A 23,960-nucleotide genomic window follows, 5' to 3' on the forward strand; every position below is an offset into this window, starting at 1 on the left:
TTAATTCTTCTAGACATAGACGGCCTACCTAATATCGGGTAGGTAGGTACAACGTGCGCGATCTTACTTGACCGGCCGAAGCAAACGAGTGCTGACAACTAACTGAGAAAGCGAAAGCGAACATCCGGTCATGGCGGCGTCGATATAAATCAACATAAATGCAACAGCTACTCGAAACGACAAACTTAGATTGCGCGTATTGGATTTAATTTGTTTCGACACGCGTGGCGTGGCGTAGAGTGGGATGCCATTACTCTCGATTCTAGCATTTTTATAAACGAGCGGCATTTTATCGATGCCAGGGTAACTGCTGTCGTCGTCGCGTGTCCTCGTTGACGACTGCAGCTGCAGCAGTCACCCCTGTCATCGACAAAGTGCAGCTTGTCTGTACCTAAGCACACTATAATCGTCGCAAAATCTCGCAGCTACATAGTATACAGCTATACAGTAACATAAAGCTGCTTGCTAACGGTATGATTTATACTGCCGCGACATGACATGTCCTGTATTGGTGTATCTCCATCTACCACTAGCGATCGCGCAACAGCATTTAAGGTTAATGTCACGTTTTTATTGCAATAAACCATGTCGTAACAAATGGCCAGTCACTTCAGTCAGGTTTGAAAGTGCAAGCACAATAAGTATAGTGTTGTGCTGTGTTGTGTTTCGACAGTCTATCGGACTTCCGTGTCATATAAGTTAGGTACATAAAAATCTAGGTATATATTTTAATCTGTTGCGGTACGCTTCGCTCGAGACGTCCTCTGACTTTGATCGTAGTGCCAGACAGCGCAACACACCCTAACACAATATTATTGTTAAACTCAATTGTAAGACGAGTTCTGCAGAGGTTGGGATGTGCAGCATACACTTGTTAGTCTTTCTCATATTATATGTTCATAAAGAAGGTTTTGCAGTTTGTTAAGATCTTTTTGACACTAGCGATCTGTCATCGCCATTCAAAACTCGGCAATTTATTGCAATCACGGCACGGCAATCGAATCGAGAGTTTTTTTTATAGAAATGATCGATTGCGATGCGATAGTAGATACAGATCCTGACTGTATGCTGCACGTCCCGAAGAAAGTGTTATTCGGAGATCCTTAGGGTTCTTTTAGACGATATTTTTTGCTGTCAGTTTTATTACAGTCACAGCTGAGACTAAAGAATAATCTATCCGCTATCGTATGATGCCATGACTGGTGTTTGCACGGAAAATATTTGGATTTTTTTTAGTGTTAATGTTTTGTTAACATCAGTCATTCATCACTGATGAGTAACGGAAATAATTATTTTAAAAATGTATATTATCGTCTCATAGACCCCTTAGGATTACTGATTCATTAATAATTAATATTTTTGTATAAAATACATCTGTTCAAGTTACTAGTCTCGGTCACATACAAATGCAATCAAATTTAAAACTAATTGGCACACTTTCACAATGAATCACTAGCAAAACTATTCCTAATTATAAATTACGAACTAAAGAGGTTTCCATGTTAAAACTAAGTTAAGAATGAATGTGGAAAGGCTAGTCTTTAATTTCTATATTAACTATATACAAATATTTCAACAAATTTGATATGTGTTCAGTATTGAAGTGGTGAAAAATTGTATTGAGTAGGTTGTAATCATCTGGATTCTGGGCCCTGGCACAAAAATGAGACTGGTTGTTTCTTAGAAACCATCATAATGGTACCACAGAATGGCACAAACGCACAAACGCATTATCTTGCATACATTTTGAGAACTCACTCGTTATATTTGCTCTTTGTGTCAAAAGTACGATTTCAGTCCATGAACCTCAGAACAAATACCTACCTGTAGAAGACTCTTGCAAGATAGCTATAAATGCATTTAAGCTCTTATTAGAACGTGACAACAATATTTTTTGTCCTTATCACCGTGTAATATTTTGTTTGTTAAAATAAAATGACGTATTTTGTACGTGAGATCTTGATCTATAACAAACAACGTGAGTTGAGGCTATGTTTTAAAGAATAATTGAATTGTTTTGAAAATTGAATACAATTTTTCTTTTTGAAGTTATTGTGTAATCTTGGTTTGCAGACTGCAGTATACTAAACTACAATAGCCGAAGCGAACGTAAAATATAAGGAATAACATTTCAAAAAAATAACTACCTCTGCTTGAGCGAGAGGGACGAGGGGAGAGAGAAATTTTTTTTTTGTTTGAAAGGGTATAAGTTGGTCCCATTTAAATTTGGTGAAGATCTGATGAACATCTTCGTAGATAGATAATGGAACTCCTCAACGGATAAGAGTACATTGCTCGCGATCAGTGTAATAGCTTAGTAAACAGTAGATTGTTAACCAGGCATAGCATATTTTAATACCATTCAAACCACTAAAAATTGTGAAATAAATTTTTTTTACAAAAAATAAATAAAAACCGACTTCGATACACAAAAATGTATACAAGAGTTAATATACCTAGTTCCATAATAATATTTTTTGGGGTCGGTGCCAATGAGGTGCCATTGTGGAGTCTCATAAAAATATGAAGTCTAGACGATTCGCGCAGCTAAACCTAATTGGCACCGGCACCAAAAAGTATTATTATGGAACTATATTAACTCTTGTATACATAATATTATATTCGGTAATAAATTAAATTATTTTTCAATTTTTAGTGTTTGTGTATCGAAGTCGGTTTTTATTTTTTTGTAAAAAAAAATTATTTCACAATTTTTGATATGACAGTTGACACATCGAGCAAATATGGCGAATGAGTTCTCAAAGTTATTTCATTATATTTATTTAATATTATAACTACTGTGGAGTGTCGTGATGCGACGAAAGGCGATCGGAGTCGGGCCTCTCAAGTCTTTGCGGAAAATACTCTACGTCAACCTTTAGAGTGAGATTTTGGCTTTGTAGAGCGTTGTCTCTGTCACTCATACTCAGGTGACGTTTTGTCGGTCTCAACGACAGAGACCGCTATCTCTCTCTAAAGGTCGATTTACAATATTTTCTACTGCGTGCTGTACAATACATCACAGTGCACAATACAGTAATGTGACCGTGCCTTTAGTCGCGTTAATTGAATTCGATTGCAACTCGATGCAGCACGCGTCGTCGTGTTGTTCTCGTCACAGAAAATAGTAGAGCTAGGTACGATTATATTTGACTCAACAAGCATCGCGTGTTCAAAGTATGTTTCTACCGTATCCAACCTTATAAGAATCTTGAGAAGATGTTCTACGGTTTTCAGATAAGGAAAGTTTACCCTTTGATCTGTTTTATCTGCGTTTTCGGTGAGAGAGCCCAATCCAAAGACTATTTAAATGAATTTTTGAAGATTGTAAATACCTACTTAAATAAACTTGTGTTGAAATGAAACACAATCGAAACTATTGATTTCATTCATATTTCATTAAATATAAAAAGTACTACGATCACACACTGCAGTATTTGCTTAATAAATAATCACCTATTTGTCCTATATTTACAAAATTCTCACAATCTTGAGTACCTATTTCATAATTGCACTTTATGTTTATCAGTTTTGAGACTGTGTTTAACAGTAAAATTAACAATACATTATAAGTACGTACCTAGGGTATTTAAATATTACTTAGGTCATTTATATTTTACTGTCAAGTTAATAGCCTGAGCTGAACGAAACCTCGTAGGTACCTACTACTTAATCTATCTATAAATGACTAGCTGATGCCCGCGACTTCGTACGCGTGGATTGAGGTTTTTTAAAAATCCCTTGGGAACTCTTTGATTTTCTGGGATAAAAGGTAGCCTATGTCCTTCCCCGGGATGTAAGCTACCTCTGTACCAAATTTCATCCAAATCGGTTAAACCGTTGGGCCGTGAAAAGCTAGTAGACAGACAGACAGACAGACAGACAGAAAGACAGACAGACACACTTTCGCATTTATAATATTAGTATGGATAGGTAGGTGTAATGCGTAAAAAATTACTTCTCACGTTCCATTTTAACTTTATGAGTCGAATCTCATGTCAAAAGTACGATTTTAGTCCCTATTTTAAAGGCGAACTACTTTTGACATGACAGTTGACCCATAGAGTTAAAATGGCGCGTCAGAAGTCATTTTGTACGGACTATATGAAGATTTCCTGCAATAAAGTCTATATAAAATCATCTATAATATATAGAATAGGTACACTTTTTTGTCAGTTTCTAAAACTCATAAGTTCACCATTTATAGGGTGTAACCAGAACGCTAGCAAAAACGAAAACAGGTGCTAGTACTGATGATTACTGATATGATACCACAAAAATAACGCAAAAAAATATATAAAACATCCTACATTTTCTAAAAGTTCACGATATATTGCAAATAAAACATCTGACTGACGTTAGAGATGTGCATAACTAGAACACTCGCCGTCAACGCCGAGTCGTAGGCGGGGCATTGACCCGTTTTGCACACTGTACATTGTGAGTTTGAAAAATACTAAAACTACAAATTGAGGCAAATGGTTATTGGGTATTGGATTGTGTTTAGGTAGTATAACAATAACGCTAAGTTTTTGCTAACGTTCTGGTTACACCCTGAATACAGTCAAAAAAACGTTATGTCAGAACTAGGACCATACTATTGCGTCGTCGGCCGCAGCTAGTAGAAAATAGTTTTCTATTAATTCTGCCGTCCCATTTCTAAAAGAATACTAAGTACTCACGCAGCACCACACTAAAAACTTTGGTCTTAGGAAGGTACGTCGCATTATTTTTAGAAACATCAGTTTTTGAAAATTCCCACATTTTTTGGGGTAGATAACTCAAAAACTGGTTTTACAGTTAATAGTTTTTTTAAAAAATAGGGCGGCAAAATTCATACCGCGTGAATGTCAAACAATATAAAACATTGTGGCTAATTCCGTTGTACACAATCTCTAAGCTAAACTAAAATGGCACGTCTAATAAATCTATTGCTATCCCTTTCATAATGTTGCTTGCGGAAAAGGATAGCACTAGATTTAGACCTGTTAATTAGGTTTAGTTTAGAGATTGTGTACAAGAGAATCGGCCCCATTATCCGCGAAAAGAAGTTAGAATAGCGATCTACTCTTTACATACTTACTTAGTAATAGAGACAAAAATCTCAGTGAGCGGTAACCATTTTGAGTCACTAACCAATCACAAACATGTTTTCAAAAAACATTCGATATTCAATTATAAAACATAGGTACTTAGTCTCGTATGTGATAGGTTGGTGACACAAAATGATAAGCGCCCACTGAGATTTTTGTATCTATCATTTGTATGAGATTACGTAACAGAGAGAGCGATAAGCACTAGATTCTTTCCGCGAATAGAGTAGGTACACTTAAGTCCGTTTTGAAAGCCAATTTTTTGGACTAGAATTAAATGAAAACAGCTATGAATTTGAGAGAACAAAAAGCTTAGAAAATAGTGCCATTATAAAAAATGCAAGTTACTACATATTTAATTTATTATTTTTGATAGCGTTCGCGCGGTCCTGCGACGGGCTACGCCGAGGTAGTGCATTTGTTACTTCTTGATGTCGGGGTCCATTTTTGTTTTGTCCATCGACGACGACACCATCCCACTTTGTGGGTACAATTTGTCTAAATGCTTTAATGACTCGTTGAGGAAATTCTGTAACAAAAAGGTATCATTTAAAGCTAGGAAGCACAACTCTCTTAATTATTTTAGAAGGTAAGTTTATTTTCACAAAGAATAAACGCGCCATATTCGTTATCAAATTAATTGTATTTTATGTTGTAGTACATTTTTTTTACTATATAGGCTTGCACTTGACTGCAATCACATGAAGCTGGAGATGATGCAGGCTAAGGTGGAGCGCGCCTCCACCTTACTGTATTGAGGCTACAACGAGGTTGGAGAAAAGGGGGTGGAGGGTAAGAGAGTGTTTATTGTAGAGGTAGTGTAATTGCAGGCTAAGTGCAGTGTAGAGGCTGGGTAGACTAGGCAGAGTCAGGGTACATGTAGCCGCATGTTGCACAACGGCGACTGGCTCCGGTTCAGTTCAGGGTAGAGGGAGGGGTGTTACCTGAATAGCGGTAAGCGCGGCGCGGCGCGACGATTGCAGGCCAGCCTAAGCCGTGCACGATGAGGGAGAAGAGGGTGAGGTGTCGCTTGATGGCCGTCTCCAGCAGGTGAGGCGGCCGCGTGTTGCACAACGGCGACCGGTCCTGGTACAGTGTAGAGGGAGGGTGGTTACCTGGATGGCGGTGAGCGCAGCGACGATGGCAGGCCCGCCGAAGCCGTGCGAGATGAGGGAGAAGTGGGTGAGGTGTCGCTGGATGGCCGGCTCCAGCAGGTGAGGCGGCCGCGTGTTGCACAACGGCGACCGGTCCTGGTACAGTGTAGAGGGAGGGTGGTTACCTGGATGGCGGTGAGCGCAGCGACGATGGCAGGCCCGCCGAAGCCGTGCGAGATGAGGGAGAAGTGGGTGAGGTGTCGCTGGATGGCCGGCTCCAGCAGGTGAGGCGGCCGCGTGTTGCACAACGGCGACCGGTCCTGGTACAGTGTAGAGGGAGGGTGGTTACCTGGATGGCGGTGAGCGCAGCGACGATGGCAGGCCCGCCGAAGCCGTGCGAGATGAGGGAGAAGTGGGTGAGGTGTCGCTGGATGGCCGGCTCCAGCAGGTGAGGCGGCCGCGTGTTGCACAACGGCGACCGGTCCTGGTACAGTGTAGAGGGAGGGTGGTTACCTGGATGGCGGTGAGCGCAGCGACGATGGCAGGCCCGCCGAAGCCGTGCGAGATGAGGGAGAAGTGGGTGAGGTGTCCGCTGGATGGCCGGCTCCAGCAGGTGAGGCGGCCGCGTGTTGCACAACGGCGACCGGTCCTGGTACAGTGTAGAGGGAGGGTGGTTACCTGGATGGCGGTGAGCGCAGCGACGATGGCAGGCCCGCCGAAGCCGTGCGAGATGAGGGAGAAGTGGGTGAGGTGTCGCTGGATGGCCGGCTCCAGCAGGTGAGGCGGCCGCGTGTTGCACAACGGCGACCGGTCCTGGTACAGTGTAGAGGGAGGGTGGTTACCTGGATGGCGGTGAGCGCAGCGACGATGGCAGGCCCGCCGAAGCCGTGCGAGATGAGGGAGAAGTGGGTGAGGTGTCGCTGGATGGCCGGCTCCAGCAGGTGAGGCGGCCGCGTGTTGCACAACGGCGACCGGTCCTGGTACAGTGTAGAGGGAGGGTGGTTACCTGGATGGCGGTGAGCGCAGCGACGATGGCAGGCCCGCCGAAGCCGTGCGAGATGAGGGAGAAGTGGGTGAGGTGTCGCTGGATGGCCGGCTCCAGCAGGTGAGGCGGCCGCGTGTTGCACAACGGCGACCGGTCCTGGTACAGTGTAGAGGGAGGGTGGTTACCTGGATGGCGGTGAGCGCAGCGACGATGGCAGGCCCGCCGAAGCCGTGCGAGATGAGGGAGAAGTGGGTGAGGTGTCGCTGGATGGCCGGCTCCAGCAGGTGAGGCGGCCGCGTGTTGCACAACGGCGACCGGTCCTGGTACAGTGTAGAGGGAGGGTGGTTACCTGGATGGCGGTGAGCGCAGCGACGATGGCAGGCCCGCCGAAGCCGTGCGAGATGAGGGAGAAGTGGGTGAGGTGTCGCTGGATGGCCGGCTCCAGCAGGTGAGGCGGCCGCGTGTTGCACAACGGCGACCGGTCCTGATTCAACAGGTCCATAACCTCCTTTACCACCTGTCAATTGTTATAACCACAAACTAAGAAACCGGTGTGGTGTTTGAGGCACTTATCAGGACTATTCTATGCACATACAAGCGTTGAAAAACTTGACGGAGGATGAGACCACTGGGAGTTATTTACACCGCTTTCATAAGCATCAAGAGTAAGACGAATTGCTGAGAGCGTAAAACAGGCTATTGGTACAGAGTAATACAAATACAAATACAAATACAAATTATTTATTTGCTGATACACAAATGGTAATGGTAAGGATATGATAATATCATATGCAGAGGTTCGACAGAGCAATTGTGAAGTAAGTGCGTGACAAAGGGGCGACCCGAACCGGCCTACGTAGTTAGGACCCTATGTTGAAGGATCGTCGTGGTTCGTCATTTACAATGATACTATAGCCGTCGGACTACTGTGCTATTGGGCAGTTCAAATTTAGGTATCTACAAAGTAAATGCTTAAAAATAAAGATTCATATAGGTAGTTAGGTAGCCTGTTAAAGGTTTGTAGATTGTGAAATTGTGGATGGCAATCAAAGGACCAAGCTGACGAAGGGAAAATTATATTGCTACCTTCAGCTTATTAGTATGCGTCTATTATTATTAGTTTCAGGAGCAGTTCTAATATATACGTCCGATCCTTCTTTCAAAGTGTATGACCCAGCTTATACCTGTTTAGTAGCCTGCAGCAGGTCCCGGCGCCGCCTGGCGTCGTGCTCGGCGTACTGGCGCGCGAGGTACTCCGCCAGCGCCCGTGCCGGGAACTCCGTTTCACACACGTAGCCGAAGTCCCGCGCTAAGTGTACTGCTTCCGCTGTGGAGGTTGAAGAAAATTCTTTGTCAAGAGGTTAACAGAAATGTTGGAGAATGAAGTATGAGAACGAAAGCGAAGACGAGCAGCTAACGACCAGCTTACTGATTCACTAACTCAGTGTCTAACACTGAAATATAGTCACCGAGCTCATTTTACATTTATTTTTAATCCATTGAAGGTTTTCTATGAAAAAATATTTTACTATCACTCAGTGAAGCAGCAATGTAGAACCAATCAATGTTAAAATATGAGCTCGGTGGCTATCATTGAATGTTACGAATTGTAATCGAATCACTCCGCTGATCAATATAACATGAAATAAAATAAAGTAAAATGACTGCGATTTTGGTGGCTCAGCGGTATGATCTAGTGGTGGTGACTGGTGGACCATCATGAAATAGTGTGAGCCAACGAGCCACGTGTAAAACTTCGTAATCATTGCCGTTACAGCTTTTTTTAAAGTAGAAATTACTTATCACATGATTTGGTTTATATGCTAAAGGGTTCGGATCAACGCGAACGCCATTTAGGTTCCCCGACCTCACTCCAAGAAGCCCTCGGCAACCTGGGCGGTCTATTTGGCTTCTGGAGCGAGCTTGGATGGCTGGAGTGAAGACTTCGGCGGGGAGGGGCGATGCACGCACAACAGACGGAAACGTTTAAGTGCGGAAACCAGCCCAGAATGATGAAGATGAAGAAGATGCTAAAGGGTTATCGAGTTCCCCGCATCTCAAAATTTAAATTGTGTAGATAGTAGGTAATGTCCGCGACAGGTCAAGATGGCAATCGGGGTATGAGGCGGCGGGACGCGCCGGACACGCACACGTTACACGCACTCGGCCGCACCGGGTTAGCGCGGGAGATGTGCGGGGGCGTTCCCTCCCCGATCGCAATCTCGACGCGAAGACGATTTAGATAATTGAAGTAGGTAGGTAATGTACCTACCTACTTCAATTAGGTACTAGGTTTGTCTTACTGTTAAAGGTAGATATGTTTGAAAGTTTATTTTTTCCGACCGAAAAATACATTTTGTGGCTAGGGAGTAAGTAGGGTTGCCCCTGCCGCGAATACAATGCGCGACCTCTCGCCTATAAGACAACAGCGCTCGCCACTGTGCCACGGAGGGAGATGATCGTCCTTTATGGTCGGTCCTTTGTCTCTTACCTTCTACTAACGAGGTAAGTAAGGTTACGTTGGCAGCTTTCCGTCTCCCCGCTGGCAGGTTGAGACCGATTTTTTCTAACTTTTCCCGTAACAGCCGACCGCCATTTTTGCTTTTCGCTCTGAAACAAAAATCAATGCACCTTTTAAAAGCTTTTTAATAAAAACCTCTATGACGGATTTATGGAGTAAAATCGTAGACTGAATAAAAAAGCTAGCTGTTAGTCTAGCGATAGCCCGACGACGATGAATAACACGACAATTACCATTGTTTAGTAGTCAATATTTGTATATTAACCGATCAACAGCATTTGTACTTATTAAACGTTTTTTTTGTGAAAACTAGTAAATAACTAATGAGAAATACAATGATGCCACGAATTCTCAAAGTTTGTTTTTCAACTGAAGTTGTATTGCTTGAAAAAAATCGGTTACACGATAAGGAACAAAAAATAGGTTAGCTGCGTCTCTGTTTATCACATTAGTAACTTTATCTGTGCTCTCTTTTTAGTGTGAATGAGAAAGCAAACGTTCCTTTGTCTAGATTTTTTACTCCGTCTACGAGTAAAATTACAGTTTCCCGAAGAATCCCCAGCTTATTTCGGGATAAAACCACAAAACCCTATACCCTATACCCGGAGTAGGTATCAGCTACGCGCGGACATACAGACAGACAAAGACAGACAGAAATTTCAAAAAAAAATGTTTTGAGGTTTTTCAAAATATATTTCATGTACCTACAGAAATGTCCAGTTACAGTTTTATTATAAGTACCTAAGTATTAGATATAGATATATGAAAGCTTAACTAATTGGCGTTCATTATTCTTCGACTGCTCAATTCAAGAATAACAACCAAACAAAGGCATTTGTTAGCCTAACGAATATATAAAGAACTGTCAATTAGATTTGGTGTGAAACGGGTTAAGAACCGTGGCCATTTTGTTTTTTTCTTACAAGTGATTAGTTAGGCATAATCACATAACCTTAATTCTTGAAGCTTAACGAACATAAAGTCGAAGACGCCAAACAACTGTTAGTTTTCATAATATCAAAAGGCGTTTTATTTTCTTCTTATATGGCGTCATAAATAAAATATCATAAAACTTTTTTGTGTTAATAATTAATTAAAAATCTCTATTAGATTTGGCGGGAATATTAAACTTAAAACAACCTATCGAATGTATAGATATAGGTAAATTGTGATCGCAAATAACAACTAACTAAGTATAGTTTGTAAAAAAAGTTTATCAGCCCTGCCAACCTAACCATTCTATTCTATGACATAAGGAGGATTTAAGATTGAAACTACATCTTCATAGTCATAATAAGGTAGGTAGTTTCAATTTTAAACCTTTGCAACATCTACTCAACAAATTTTGAATATTTAAGTCGGCACTTCCAAACAAGAGAAGAAGTAGGTACTGAAGAGCAAGGCGTTTACGCAGACCTGCTACCGACCGCTAGATCGAGCCACTGATAAGTTATCGATTACCCACTGATATTAATATCGTTTCATGATTGACGTATAGAAAGTTTGAAAAACTTGATCATTTATACAATTATTTATGCCACCCACGCTTTTATTACATTAGAAATAGAGTTTAAATTGGAATTGGAATAAGATATTCATTGATTTTGCATAGCCCGTGCAGGCGTTTGGTATAGGACAAAAATCTGTGAGTAGGTACCTAGGTACTTATACTAAGTTTTTTGTTAAGTGAAATACAAAGGTAAAGTAATGTACCTACCTACCTAAATGTAGGTAGGTACACCTAATATTTTTTTAGAAGAGAGTTTCAGGCATAAAAAGTAGTACTAGGTAAGAAGTACTAGTTGGACTATACTTTGCAAGGGTGGTCTGTGGAGACTGGAGACCTAGCTGGTTATAAATTGGCATTATTCTGGCTTGGTCAAAAAATTGTTAATTTTGAATACTTAATTTTGTAAGATTTCTTATTAATGCACAAAATCAAGGAAGAGTAGAAAGACCCTTAAAAATTTAAGCCCTCTCCAAAACGGAGGTTTTGTTCGTAATAAGCTCAATTTCGTAAACCGAGGTTTGGATAGATCTCCCCTCCGGTATGCGGAATTTCCTTAGGTATATAGAGGGTTGATTTATAAATTGCAGCTATACTGGTTACTAAACTGGCTTAAAAGTGATTGATCCAGCTTTGCTAAAAGATTAAAATTAAGTAAGTATAAAAATTGAATAATTAAAATATTGAATGTTCACACAGACAGAAGCGGTGATAACCTAGTGGTTAAATGTCAGTCTCCTAGTCGAGGGAGTCCGTGGTTCGATCCCGAACACGCGACTTTTTAGAGTACTTATCACTTTCTTTGCTGGTAAAGGAAAACATCGTGAGGCCTACATGCCTGAGAGTTCTCCATAATTTTCTCAAGTATGAAATCTGCAAATTCGCACTTTGCCAATGCGGTAGACTATGGCCAAACCATTTTCATTCTTAGAGGAGATCCGTGCTCAGTAACTACCTACTTACCTATCAGAATTTTATTGTTGTACTTAATACTTATTAAACTTTTTTGTAAAACCTGCAGTGCTCGCATAGTGCTCGCAAATTCGCAATAAGGAATTTTACAATTTGAAAGAACTTTTCAAATAAAACGGACAAACTATCTGACTTTACGCTTTATTTCATAAATAACGGGACTCGATAAACATTCGCGAAAAAATCCCACGAAACTTTATCTGTGGTCACTTTTGTTCAGTCATATTTTCACACGTCCGCTTAACCATCGACAAAAGAATCTCGAATCATCCAAAGCTAACGAGCCAAACAATGATTTGAATTTGGAATCAATGGAAAACTAAATCGGATGAATCGACAGATTGAAACTAATGGGCACCGAATAATCGGATATCGAGTATCGAATACTGTCCGATTAAAGATATCAATCATGTACTCACGTACTCGTATGTCTTTGATTTCTTTTGTAATTACGTTGAGAAAGTTACCGTTTGTTTTGTTAATGTGCATTCAAGTTGCATGTAAGATATCTACTTAAAACGCCAAAATGATACCTACGTACAGCACCAGAAAATAATGTACATCGAAATTTAGAATGAGATTTCGGTTTTTAGAGCTTTGTCTCTGTCTGTCAACGACAGAGACAATGCTCTACAAAACCGTTATCTCTTGCTAAATGTCGATGTACCTACCTAAATTATTTTCTGCCGCGTACCTACCTGCTGTATTTGTTTGGACTTGGTGAGTGTATTAAAATCTGATCATGGAAATTCCGCTCCTGTTGGCAAATAAAATTAGGTATAAGTATGTAATCTTTTGTTGTGTTAAATGTCCGCTGACTAGTGCCCTGTTTATCAAACATTACAAGTCTACAAGCTCACAAGTTACAAGTTACAAGAACTTTTTTACAAACTCTTGTAAATTATGTTTATCAAATAATTTCACAAGACTTGTAAGATTTTACAAGACTTGTAGAACTTGTATTTTTAATTTATACACTTTATTTTTGCTAAATTGCAAAATAATTTTTCAACCGTAATAAATGTCGATAAAATAGAAATTACGGTACCATAACTAGTCAAGTTATTGTTAAAAATAAAACTTTTTTTCAAATTATTTAATTTTGTGTTAAATAACCTATTTGTAAAACCTATTGCTTCTTATTTTATTTAGCTACCTACTTTTATTTATTCTATTTCGGTACCTACACCAACAGGAAGTACCTATACTATACATTATTTTTCATGAATTAAGGTTAGACTTAAAATTTGGAAAAATAGATAGACTTTAAAAATTTTCGCTATTCGAATTACTTACATCGCAAAAAATGGCAAAATCTGATGCGAAAGTTACAATTATTCTTCAATTAAGTAATTCGTGACAAAAAAGATATTTTATTTGGCGCATTTACTGATAATAATTTATCTAATTATATTTAGATAATTCTAAAGACCAAAAAATAGCAGAGTGGAAAGAGATACTATTGCTATGTCAGTCGCTTGGACTTTTATCTGCCGAAAAAGATTATGCCAGCATACTCGTATGTACATGAGACACGTTTTGGTCAAATTTAAGAAGAGCAACATTGATAAGTTTAATAAAATTACACCTTTGAATTATTTTATAGTTATTTTACCTATTTACTACTAGGTACTAGATAATTTAATTATTCTTTTATACAATATCATACTTGCATACAACTTGTAAAATAAATTAAGAGTCAACAGAGGCTCTCCAACTTTTTCGTTACAAGTTACAAGCTACAAGCTACAAAGGCATTTTTGATGAACAAAACCACAAATACAATTGTGAAAAACACTTGTATTACAAGTGATATTACTCGTAGCTTGTAGTTTACAAGTGTAGTTTTGATAAACGCATTCTTGTAAAAATGCACAAATTTACAAGAGAAACGCTTGTAATACAAGACTTGTAACGTTTGATAAACAGGGCATAGGTATCCTGATTACCTATTACCTACTTTAAGTGTGCCTGCCTATGCGCATGCCTCGTATTCGTTGGCAGTATAGCGCAAGATCAAATTTTGATGCAACATCGGCAAAGTTGGAGACGATCTTTTAAAACACTTTAAAATACTTCAATATAGGTACTGAAAAATATAAGTACTGAAAAGTATAGTACGCGACAGGTTGAGATAGCAATCGAGGTGGGTGGGGACGCCAACGCACCGTGCGGGATAGCGTGGGTGACGTGCGCGTGTGCGGGACGTCTCCACGCCTCATACTCCGATTGCCATCTCGACCTGTTGCGTACTATAGATACACGAGTTTCATGTTCAATTACCCTCGCCCAATAGGTACTATTGATTTAAAACCGATGCATCCTAGTTTTGAAGCAATAATTGCTACATCCATCAATACTACGTGCTTCATTACTTCGTATGAAAGCTCTATTACAATTATTAGAATTTAGAATACCACAATCAGCTTGTATTGTATGGTAAAACAAAGAAATACCTGTCTGGTTTAAAACTTTCAAAATACATAATATCTCCTAACTAGCTTATGCTTGCGACTTCGTCCGCGTGGGCACAAATTTCAATCCCCTTTTAGGGATTTTCAAAATCCTTTCTTAGCGTATGTTTATGTCATAATAGCTATGTGCAATGTGCATGCCAAATTTCACCCCGATCCGTTCAGTAGTTTGAGCTGTGGGTTGATAGATCTGTCAGTCAGTCAGTCAGCTTTTCCTTTTATATATAGATAAATAATTGAAGATGGTAGAAAATTAAACACTGTCAGCGCGTCGCCGTTCTTATTAGATTTTTTCTTATTAGAACTTGGCTTGGACCCACTAAACATAATGACTGACGATTTACCCTATAGGAGATAACTAGGTATTAAACATCGATTTTAAATCTACTTATACCAATTACCAAGTCTAGTAGATAGTAATCCTAACTCAAAACGCCGTATCTAAATGACCATACGATACTCATTACAACTTCTTTTGTGGAATAATTGGATTTTTGAGACGTGGACAAGGCGACTGCTAAAATAAATTAGCAACCGTTGAAAGAAAAAAGTGTATAAAAAGTAGGTAATTATCGATATGTAATGGTGTGTAATAGGTTTTTTCTAGCAATTCACACCTACGATGAAGTTAAACCACAGAATAAAGGCATTTGGTTATGCTAGCAAGTAGCCAGAGAGACAATGGATAGATAAATAGATAAAATTGACAGATAGGTTTTAATTTTTTTTGTTTTATGAAAAGACAGACTGAGGCGTAAGGCATAGGGTACTGGCAGAGTCAAGGCGCGGCGGTGTCTTACTTGCCTCTGCTAACATTTCAAACTTCCAGGCGCGCCCAAGCGCGGCTCGTGTCCTCCCGTGTTTCGTTTTGAGTAGCTAAGTACGTACTTATATCTTTTTCAACGGCATGACAATATTATGTACTTAAGTAACGTGTGAAAATTTATCAATTAGTTAATAAGTACTTTTTGACGAGTAGGTATTAGGTATGTTCTCATTTGCAGGACTGAAAAATACGTTATTTGCAGAGCGTACCTAATGTGATATACGATTAACGTTAGGCATAATTAAATTTTTTCAATATATGTATTTTGTTCACTTAAAACCTGATTTTAGCAGTGGTTTTGTAACTACCTTCGCATATATATAATTAGGTCTGTACCTACATATAATTACGTTTGTAACGGCATATCAAATTACGTTCAATGAACGTGTACTTATAGGAAATTTGACTTTTTATCACCCGACACCTTACCGCACACATAAAATGCAAAATAACCACAGATTAAAAACGGTCAGAATGTATAAAACTCAAACTAGTAGTAAGTGGACTGGCTCTATTCTGTTTACCACATGCCGTATAGAGCTGGGCGCAAAAAATGTAATAAATACACTAGCCATAGGGCTGTCACAGTAAAAAAAAACTTAGATATAAACACAACATTTGTGGAACTTGCAAATAAGTATTTAAGTGTACTTTTCTGGCTCTCACGGTCCGAGTGCCTTGCGGCCGGAAATAGCCAATTCCGAATTTGTTAATTTTTTGATACCTAAGTATTTGTTCAAATTTTAAACTGTCCTCAAATCTATGTAAACAGTATTAATAGTACTTATTAATAAATAAAGTCTTTTATTTTCTCTCTTCATTTTACATTTTGTTTTTAAATTCTTATTACATTCGTTATTAACAACATTACCTAAAACAATTTTTACTAATCTTATAACCTTTGCAATAATTTACATTTAGGTATTATGTACATTAATAATTACTAATCTTACAAATAAACAACAAAACTTATATCAAATTATAAGTATTATTAAACATACAAATAGAGTAGGTAGTATAATAACTATATTCTATTGATATTTTGGGGCACTCAAGTTAATTTTTTTATGCATAACATGTTGAGTATTGGATTGTGACTAAGTAGATTTTTACAGCAATTTTGAATTTAGTGGTGTATTTCTAGGTGTAAAAAATGTGCTCATCAGCCCTAACATCGTAAAACGGGAGTACTTAGGCGGATAATTTCTAAATGATCGGCGAGATGAATGAACGTATAAAAGCTGCCGTTTTCTAACGCGTAATTATAAAAATTGGTTTGCTTAGAACATATTGTATCGTTTTTAAACCAGTTACGATAAAGTGCAACGTAACCACAGAATAGATTCTATACTTAGATATTAGATACCTACTTACCTACCTACTTAAGAAACCTTATATTATCTACTGCGGTTTCCTATTTAAACGGTCCACAGAATCTATAACATTATTTCTAACGTTAGATTATAACCCTACTTACATCTAACACAGCCTGAAAATATACTTAGTAAAAATTAAGAAATGAATTATTATTATTTTAACTTTTTTATATAGTTACATAAAAATAGTCCTTCATAGTTTTCCCGTCTTGTGTTGCTTTCTTATTAGATAGAGCCCAATAGTATAGTTACAATAGTTACAACAATAGTAGTTACTATAACAATTAAATTATTGTTGAAATTTTTTTTTGCCTATCGTAGGTACCTATAGTCTTCCAAATTGGCATTTTGCTTATTTATTTTTGAACAGATGAAGATATTTTATAAATACTATGTATCGACACACCAAAATAACTGACTGTCATCTTTAAAGCATATACCTAATATAGTAGGTGAAGAATCGTGAGATTCAGAGACCTACATATTATCTAAAGAGAATCTTCCAATAAAGTTCGCAAAAAAGCTTCGCTGAAATATTTGAAAAAAACAGTAGAAAAGCTTGCTTATTCGGAGCTATTTTTTGAGCACGCCTCCTTGATAATGACGCCACGCCTTGATAATGACGCGTTCAGACACTCCGGTGGCGATAACCGCCTCTGTACTTCTGCCACCGTTTGTACTTGCTGATTGCTGGTGGAAGACATGAGGGACAGTCTTCCCGGTACTGATTAGAATATGTACGTAACGTTCCCAGCCCTGAGTTTTCACACAGCTTTTTAGTCAATAGGTACCTACTAGGTATAAACTTACCTTCTTAGCACGCCTCCTAATAATGACGCGTTCAGACACTCCGGCGGCGATAACCGCCTCTGCACTTCTGCCACCGTGACTTTGTACTTGCTGGTGGAAGACAGAAGGGACAGTCTTCCCGGTACGGAGCAGAACACGTCGTTTGGTGCACACGTCCCCGCGCCGCCTAACCCGTCTCGACCTTTCATTGCTGTTGAAGAATATTTGTAGGGTTAAAACATAATATTACTAGCAACCCGCCCCGGCTTCGCACGGGTAGCTTACCAATTACAAATTTCATAGGGAACTCTAATAAATATAGCCTAAGTCACTCCGGTATAATGTAGCTTTCTACTGGTGAAAGAATTTTCAAAATCGGTTAAGTAGTTCCAAAGATTAGCCCCTACAAACAAACTTAAAAACTTTACCTCTTTATAATATTAAAGTATACCTAGATCGACTTGCCGCCCTAGAGGCCAGAGCCCGGGTGTAATATTAGATCCGTCCCGACTTCGCACGGGTGCAATGTAGACACTAATGTGGTGTCAGTGTGGTTATTTTGTTATACTTATTTTAAAAGAATAAGACAGCATTTTTAAGACATAAGATGATTTCTCAGTCGGCTTGATTTCTTCCGACACCTTGAACAATTATCGTCATATTTTAACGAAGTTTGTACAAAACAATATCAAAGTATACGTAAACCTTCCTCATGAATCACTCTAGGTATCTATTAATGAAAACTGCATTACAATCCGTTGCGAAATTTAAAAGATCTAACTAAGCGCACAGAGGGACATACGGCGGCAAACTATATTTATGTAGAAGATATGTAGGATGTCGAATTTTTGTCCACAGAAGCTCATTTTTTTGCTCTCATATAAACCGGCTGTTCTCTGTAGGGGCATGTTAGAAAATATTTTACATGATATTTGACTTGCGATTGATCGATTATATGTAGCTAGTAAATGGATGGATCACGATATTCATCTCAGAGCATATTGTACCTACCTATGTATAAATATATCGAGCATGTTGCATGCTTCTAACAGAAATCAGTTGTTTCAGGATAGTTTCAGGATAGTTTTATTACATACTGCCATAACTGCTATAACAAGAAAAAATATATAGCTTAGTTATTGTAATAAGTAGGTATCTCTAGATTTTAAAATGTGCGCTTACCAAAGTGCAACAGCCGCTGAATGACGCCAAAAAATACGGGTGTTTTATAATTCTCTCTGTTAAAATGTTAACAATAGTTCTTGACTACACTCCAGACACGCCCCAAACATACGCGCAGCGTGAACTCATTGGTATTACAATATTTTTCTATGGCCGACCTAATACAATAAACATTACTGTGTCATTAGCCGTGCACCATGCTGGCTAGTTAACGCCGCGTCTTTTGAAAATTTGAAAAAGGAATATTAGCACGGCCAACTTTTTTATAACATTGTTAGCACCCAGTACCGTTATACTGTTTATAAAAACGTATTTGTACAAAATAGGTACGATTCTAGATTGTTTTTGAGAAATCAAATAAAAAAATTGAATTAAGAACTCATTCTACATTCATTACTAGAACTTTTTGTGTCGACGTGGTGTTGACAGTAAGTTCTAGCTAGATTTATGAAAATAGTACCCTACCTACCCAGTGTTCTTTTGATTTATATAAAACTCTTTAAAAACCGGTCGTTTATACTGCATATTACTTATACTATTTATTGTAGATAGGTACAATACCTACCTACCTATAGACATACGATAGGAAAGGTAGGTAGATATACAATATAATCCAAAGAAATAAAATAATATTGTAACGGATAAATATCAATTAGAAAGAGCTTTGTGAGTGATTCGAAAAGTGAAAAATAAAAAAACAACAACAAACGTTGTTCAAAAGTGTTGCACTTCAATTAATCGACAAAAAATGAGCTCCTATCTAAACAAGTCCCATCTCATTTCCGTATCCGACCTACGCTATTTAAATATCGGATGATTGATCGATACTTTTATTTCTCTGAATCGATTTATTCGTTCGAATGAGATGAGAAGTTTTTTTAGAAAAATCGATACACCTATCCGATAGCTGAACGGGGCCTAATTATTGCTTATCTGTCAGGTCATCGTTGAGAAAATGATAAGTTAATAACGTGTTTTGATTTGTGATTGTCTTTGGACCATCTAAAGTGTTCATACGGACGGTAGGTATGCGAGCGGTAGACATTTTACAATTGTAATTTAAGATAAAAGGTTTTACCGCTTATGTTTTTTAATTGTCTAGATAAATGTTTTATACATATCAGCCGATCGATTTGCAAGTACCCTGGCACACACAATACTTTTAGTATCGGCGATTGCGATTTTGCGACTGCATCGATGCTGCATCGCGTTTTGACGATTGCGTTTGATTGTTGTACCTATTTAAATATATATTCCCGCAAATGAGTCCGCCATACTCCTTTTATACCACATAAAAGCTCAAAATATGTCATGTATGCGCTGTCGCACAAGCTTTTTACAGCCTCTTAATGATTTAATGACCAGCCTTAAAATTAAATTAGTAGGTACAAATAAATACTAACTTTTTAATAATGGAAGATCTGTCATAAACCCCGTCGTATCATCCATGCCTGCATTCTGTAAAAAAAAAACAAATTGAATCGGGTTATTTTTCATTATTCTAAAAAGAAAGCGCAAAAAAATCTCCGACGTCGCGGATCGCGTCCCGAGGAGGGTTTTAATTTATTAAGCTTATTATGAAATTCCGATTCGCCGGCGGACATATTTGTCGATATTTGATATCGATGAAAAACTTGATGGCTGCTGTATTAAGTCAGAGATACGTCTTTATATAATGTACCTGATGAACTGTAAGAAATGTCTTCTTTTAATAATAAAATTATGCACTCGAATTGGTGCACTTTCATATTATTATTTATTGATAAAGTATTATCACTAAAGTTGAAAAAGTAAGCGGTTAAATTATGTACAGTACGCGGCCGAAAGTAATGTACATCGAACTATAGAAGGAGATAGCAGATTTGTAGAGAACTGTCTCTGTCTTTGAGACCGACAAAATGTCACATAGGTATGAGTGATAGAGACAACGCTCTACAAAGCCGAAATGGCATTCTAAAGGCCTATGTATATTACTTTAGGCCGCGTACTGTGTTTGAAAGAATACTATTGTGTTCGTGTTGCTCCCGCGCGCAGTGGCGTGCTACAGGATTCGAAGCTATTTATGCATTACGCTACCTATTTACTGATGATGTCAGACTGTCATGATGTAAAGTGAGCTCGACGCTATTTTAACTTGGCTAAGCAGTGCTTTTATGCCACTACCCGCGCACCGTCGTCCTGACCTGTGTGTCGTCTGCGGAGTGCAGCGCGTGGTGTAGAGCAAGCTCGTGTTGCTCCCGCGCGCCATAGTCCGCCCGCCTGTCGCCGCCCGCCCCGTAGCTGAACCCTCCATGTGATAACTGTATGCAAAATAAATTAGAGTTAAGAGGGATGATTCACATAAAACCTGGCGGCTGGCAATATCCTTTTTTGAGACATGTGCGATGCACGTAAGACACTATACAATTTTCTTGTACACAATCTAGAAACTAAAAAGTTAAATACTTTTTTTTCTCTGCAAACCCCCTGATATTTATATTTCAGGGTCCTCGAGTGTGGGTAAATATAATATTTTCTTTAATACGGGTCCCTGACCTGAAATAAAATGATTTTATTTATTTATTTATTTTATTTATTTTAATCTTTGACAGTTAATTAAAAGATAGTAGGTATAATTAAATTTATCTATATACTTTCGCCACTGTCCTCGTGACACCTATGCAAAAATCGGCTAATTTTGGTCCTGAAGTCAGTACAGATTTTGCGTTACTAACTACCATAGCAAATAAACACTATTTGTCATAGACATAGAATTCGTTTTAGATAGACATAGAAACTTGAATTTTGTGTAATTTTTCTAAAACGAAGTTGAATCAGAAAATAATATTTCAAATCTTTATGGTTAGTAACAACAGGTCATGAGATTTTCCGCAGTTTCCCAGTGCACGGTCCGCTTCGGTCTTTTATCCGAGCATTAAAGAACTAATCTTCTAAAGTGATCTTTTCGCTTATCGATGCTCTATAAGTAGTAGCGTAGTGAAAAGAAATAATATTACTTATTGTCAACTTTTTGGAAACAATTTTGATATAAGTTATACTTATATCAGTAGGTTAATAAATAAAGATATGAGACACTAGAGCTTTAAGCACAAGTAGTTATGTGGGGTATTTTACACGTGAAACGTGTTGTAAGGCGAACAAAGTCGTGGTTGGATGGTAGTCAGCCTAAAAGGCGAGTATTAAAGGTACGATAAAAGACTTTTAAAAGGCGTTAACCCAAAATCTTCGTAAATATTCGTAGTTGTAATGTTAATATTGCTCTAAATGTTTTGAAGAAGGATTGAAGGGATAGGTATTTTAATAACATAATTATTTAGGGATAGAGGGTTGTCGAAATATGTTAAGACTTCGGCGAAAGCACGCGGCAGGGCGAATACTTGTTCAAGAACGGTGCAGTAATAATCGATAACATAATCCTGGGGCATGTGTTTTACTGTAATCCATATTTCGATACTAATATTATTATGTCCATGTCCATGATGTTTAGCTGCCTATTTCCCTTGTCCAAATCGGCCAAGCGGATGGCCCCATGCACAGGAATAGACAAACAAACACACTTTTGCATTTTATATTATTAAATATGAAAGTATGGATTGTAAGTAAGTATCTCAAAATTATGAATTTCCACAGCTTGCCAAATGCCACCTACTTATTCGGTTAGTGCCACTCGATAACTATTAATATTAGTGATGGCAGCTATGGTGAGCTTACATGGTTTGGGACGTGAGCTATACGTTTGCAGTGGTGTACCTAGCAAGTGTGAGTGTGGCTAGATGTCCGTGGTAGCGAGATAGCAACTGCTGAGGCGCGTAGTGCTGCGCGTACTCAAGTCCGCCTCTGCTTCCGCTGTACTATAGGCTGTTCTATGGCAGCTATGGTAGAGCTTACATGATGTGAGTGTATGTCGTGGTGGTCGCGATGGTGTCGCAAGTGCGAGTGCGGCTCGTGGTGTCCGTGGTGACGAGGTAGTAACTGTTGAGGCGCGTAATGCTGCGCGTACTCTGGTCCACCGCTGCCTCCGCTGTATTCCATACCATGGCTCTGGGGAGAGAGGCTTTACGTGAATATTCATTATATACCGCGGATTTGCTTTAAAAGTTTCCTTAGTTTCAGCACTGATGTAAAATAAGGATTGTTTGCAGGGTACAATAACATGACGACCTTTGTTACGAAATAGTTCGAATGCTAGACTTGCAATTTGGAGTTTGGAGCTAGATTTCTGATTCGGTTAACTTAGGAACGTAACTTTTCTAAAATAATCCTAGTTATGGATAGGGTGGGAGGCGTGGATCATGGTTACAAGATCTAGGAATCCCACTGCAAAGTAAATTCAAGTAGGTTTGCCTAAATTTCAAGTAGGTTAAAATTATTTTATTAAATACTTCAGCACAAGTTGGCTTATGTAGGTCAACTTGTGATGGTCTAAACTCTACCGCCTGTTCGGAAAGTAAATTCTGCTCAGAAAAGTTGACAAGAAACACAAAACTATAGTTTCTTAAAACTGTCATCTGCGCTATTGACTTCGTAAATAGCTATATAGGTACCTAAATCGCGCCTAGGGCAGTTTGTTACCTCTACGAGATAACTTGCATGTTTTGTCGCTATATTTTTATATGCAACGATGTCGAAAAATCGACCTTTCCATCCAACACAAGAAAAACACTTTAAGTCGTAGGTACCTGTTGTTGGTGGTGCGGGCTGGCAGGGTGCGCGGAGGGCGCGAAGGGCGGCGGGAAGTAGGGCGGCTGGAAGTCGGCGAGCGAGGGTTGCGCGCCGCGGAACCCGCCGCCGCTCAGCCCCAGCCCGCCGCCGCCGAGCCGCTCCTGGGGTACAAAACGATATCCTTAGAATAACACGATATCGTTAAATATCATCTGTGTTGTAACCAACTCTTATTTATAAGATGTGATGATGTACCTACGTGGCACAGTTGAAAAAATAAACGTCTTTTTGTCTTCTAGAAAAGATGAGGAGCTGGCGAACAAAACGGTGTAGTTACATTTTGCGACAGGTCGACATAGAGATCGGGGTGGGGACGTGGCGCACACCCGTACAGCCGGAGGAAACACGGTGTGGGATAGCGCGGGTGACAAAACCTAAATCAACGCAGACGAAAGGGAAGGCACTGGCTCCCATGACAC

The 23,960-nt window shown here is 39.0% G+C and overlaps 1 protein-coding gene across 1 annotated transcript in view; it reads right to left on the reverse strand.

Annotated features, from left to right (window-relative positions):
* Positions 1-23,960, reverse strand: part of TfAP-2 (transcription factor AP-2) — an 88,645-nt gene continuing 64,685 nt past the window's right edge. The window contains exons 3-11 of the mRNA XM_034970475.2: positions 23,499-23,642; positions 22,708-22,860; positions 21,003-21,119; positions 20,223-20,277; positions 17,659-17,848; positions 9,664-9,782; positions 8,357-8,499; positions 7,522-7,689; positions 1-5,622 (exon numbers count right to left, since the gene is read on the reverse strand). Of these exons, the coding sequence (XP_034826366.2) occupies positions 5,515-5,622; positions 7,522-7,689; positions 8,357-8,499; positions 9,664-9,782; positions 17,659-17,848; positions 20,223-20,277; positions 21,003-21,119; positions 22,708-22,860; positions 23,499-23,642 (1,197 nt within the window). The 3' untranslated portion in view covers positions 1-5,514. The remainder of the gene's footprint in view (positions 5,623-7,521; positions 7,690-8,356; positions 8,500-9,663; positions 9,783-17,658; positions 17,849-20,222; positions 20,278-21,002; positions 21,120-22,707; positions 22,861-23,498; positions 23,643-23,960) is intronic.

The sequence above is a fragment of the Maniola hyperantus genome, chromosome 7 (assembly GCF_902806685.2).
Source record: "Maniola hyperantus chromosome 7, iAphHyp1.2, whole genome shotgun sequence".
Classification (NCBI taxonomy): Eukaryota; Metazoa; Arthropoda; class Insecta; order Lepidoptera; family Nymphalidae; genus Maniola; species Maniola hyperantus.